Source organism: Protopterus annectens, chromosome 12.part0 (assembly GCF_019279795.1).
Source record: "Protopterus annectens isolate FY-2018-M chromosome 12.part0, PAN1.0, whole genome shotgun sequence".
NCBI classification, from domain to species: Eukaryota; Metazoa; Chordata; order Ceratodontiformes; family Protopteridae; genus Protopterus; species Protopterus annectens.
Window position 1 is genome coordinate 361,295,347 of NC_056746.1, and position 1,862 is coordinate 361,297,208.

The 1,862-nt window shown below is 37.3% G+C and overlaps 1 protein-coding gene across 5 annotated transcripts in view; it reads left to right on the forward strand.

Moving 5' to 3' along the window:
• Positions 1-1,441, forward strand: part of NPRL3 (NPR3 like, GATOR1 complex subunit) — a 1,033,612-nt gene extending 1,032,171 nt beyond the window's left edge. For 4 of the 5 annotated variants that reach the window (XM_044089439.1, XM_044089442.1, XM_044089440.1 and 1 more), the window contains one exon: positions 1,062-1,441. In XM_044089439.1, coding sequence (XP_043945374.1) covers positions 1,062-1,227 — 166 coding nt within the window. In that variant the 3' untranslated portion in view covers positions 1,228-1,441. Of the gene's footprint in view, positions 1-1,035 lie in introns of all 5 variants that reach the window. The other variant, XM_044089441.1, reaches the window with a different exon arrangement.
• The last annotated feature ends 421 nt before the right edge of the window (positions 1,442-1,862 follow it).

A 1,862-nucleotide genomic window follows, 5' to 3' on the forward strand; every position in this document is an offset into this window, starting at 1 on the left:
GATGACTGAATAGGAAGTGAAGTGTCCATAAAGGGGGTGATAAGGTTTGTGGATGTGGTGAGAGGACATGCAGCTGGCTGGTGTGACAGAGCAAGATGCAGAGGACAGGAAGAAATGGAAACAGGTGATCTGCTGTGGTGACCCCTAACGGGAACAGCTGAAAGAAGAAGAAGATATATATATGTGTGTATATATATTTATAGATATGTGTGTGTGTGTGTGTGTGTATATATATATATATATATATATATATATATATATATATATATGTGTGTGTGTATATGTATATATATGTGTATGTGTGTGTATATAAATATATATCTGTGTGTGTATATATATTTTATATATATAAATATATATATATATATATATATATATATATATATATATATATAGATATAGATATGTGTGTATATATGTATATATATTCATTCAGTCCTACCTGAGAATCCGCAGTCAGCTTATCCATTCCACAGATAGAGTGTCAGATGATATGGAATGAGCCAGCTTGTTGGTCCTGTGGGCAGCTTTATTGTCTCCATCATTGGGGCACCCCCCCACCTGTGGTACCTCTTCCAAGTATGACTGTATGCTGCCTCTGAGGAGAAGCATACCTCTGCATATTGAATTCCCTTTGACTTACTGTGCAACTTTCATTTGGTAGCATGAGCTCACTACGCTTCAGTACCATGGTGTGAACACATAGAGGTCTTGCTTGATGTCACCCATGTGGTGAGGTAGAGCTACCTTCCCTCAGGATAGGAGAGCTGGCAAAGGCTGCTCACTCTTATTCTTCCCTACCAGTTCCTGCAGGCATCCAAGCTGCTATTCAGACTTGGGTTACCTGCAACACATCCAGTGCCTTTTCCCCCAACTATTCCTTAGAGATCGGCTTGTATTTTTTTTTTTTTTAACTTTTCAGGAATCGTATCAGCATCTCACAGGATATGAATGTTTATAGTAGTATGAAAGCATTTTTGCCTGTATTGAGCGTTCTGTCTTCTTTAAATCTTACAATACAGATTTATTTTTCAGAAAAAGAGTTTTTTTTTCCATTTTAGGCTTTTGCATTACTTTCGAGGACGGCACCACTTGGAGGAGATCATGTACAACGAGAACATGCGCCGATCCCAGCTGCTGACACTCTTTGATAAATTCCGTAGTGTACTAGTTGTTACCAACCATGAGGATCCTGTCATCTCTGTTTTCCAGTCCCTCTCTGTATGAAATGTGACAGTGGATCTTGTCATCTCTATGTTCCAGTCCCTCTCTGCCTGAAAAGCAGCAGCTTCTATCAGCAAAGTAGACTAACCACAAAAAAGCTTGCCAAGTCTCTGATGAATGTAGTAATACTCATGGACCTTTTTCAATATGGTCGTCATTGTTTTTTATTATTTTTTTAAACTTGTAATAAAAGATATACGTTATTCGCACAAAATTATTAGAGCAAAATGGCTGTCTTTCCTTTCTGGATTTTCATGCGAAGTTGGTTGTATCAGCAGGTGAGTGTACCATCTGCATTATTACTTGAAGAATGTCATGCATATGTTTGCTTTACACATTCTTAGCATCTCACACGATATGCAGTAGATACTGTACATGATCTCTAACATTTGCCTGCTTGATTCTTTGATGCCACTGTTACAGAAATATGTAGTATGTAGTGCACGTGATAGTTGTGTTATGTTATAATATAATAACAACTTTTGTTCACTTATCTTCTGTAGTAGGGAAACATATCAGTTCACTAGGTTATAGTAGTGTAGTCATAAAATTAGTATACAGAACATTGACACTTAAGAAACTCTAGGAATATCTGCCTTGGGAATTTGGAAGATCTTCGTGTGAGACAGAGTATTTAT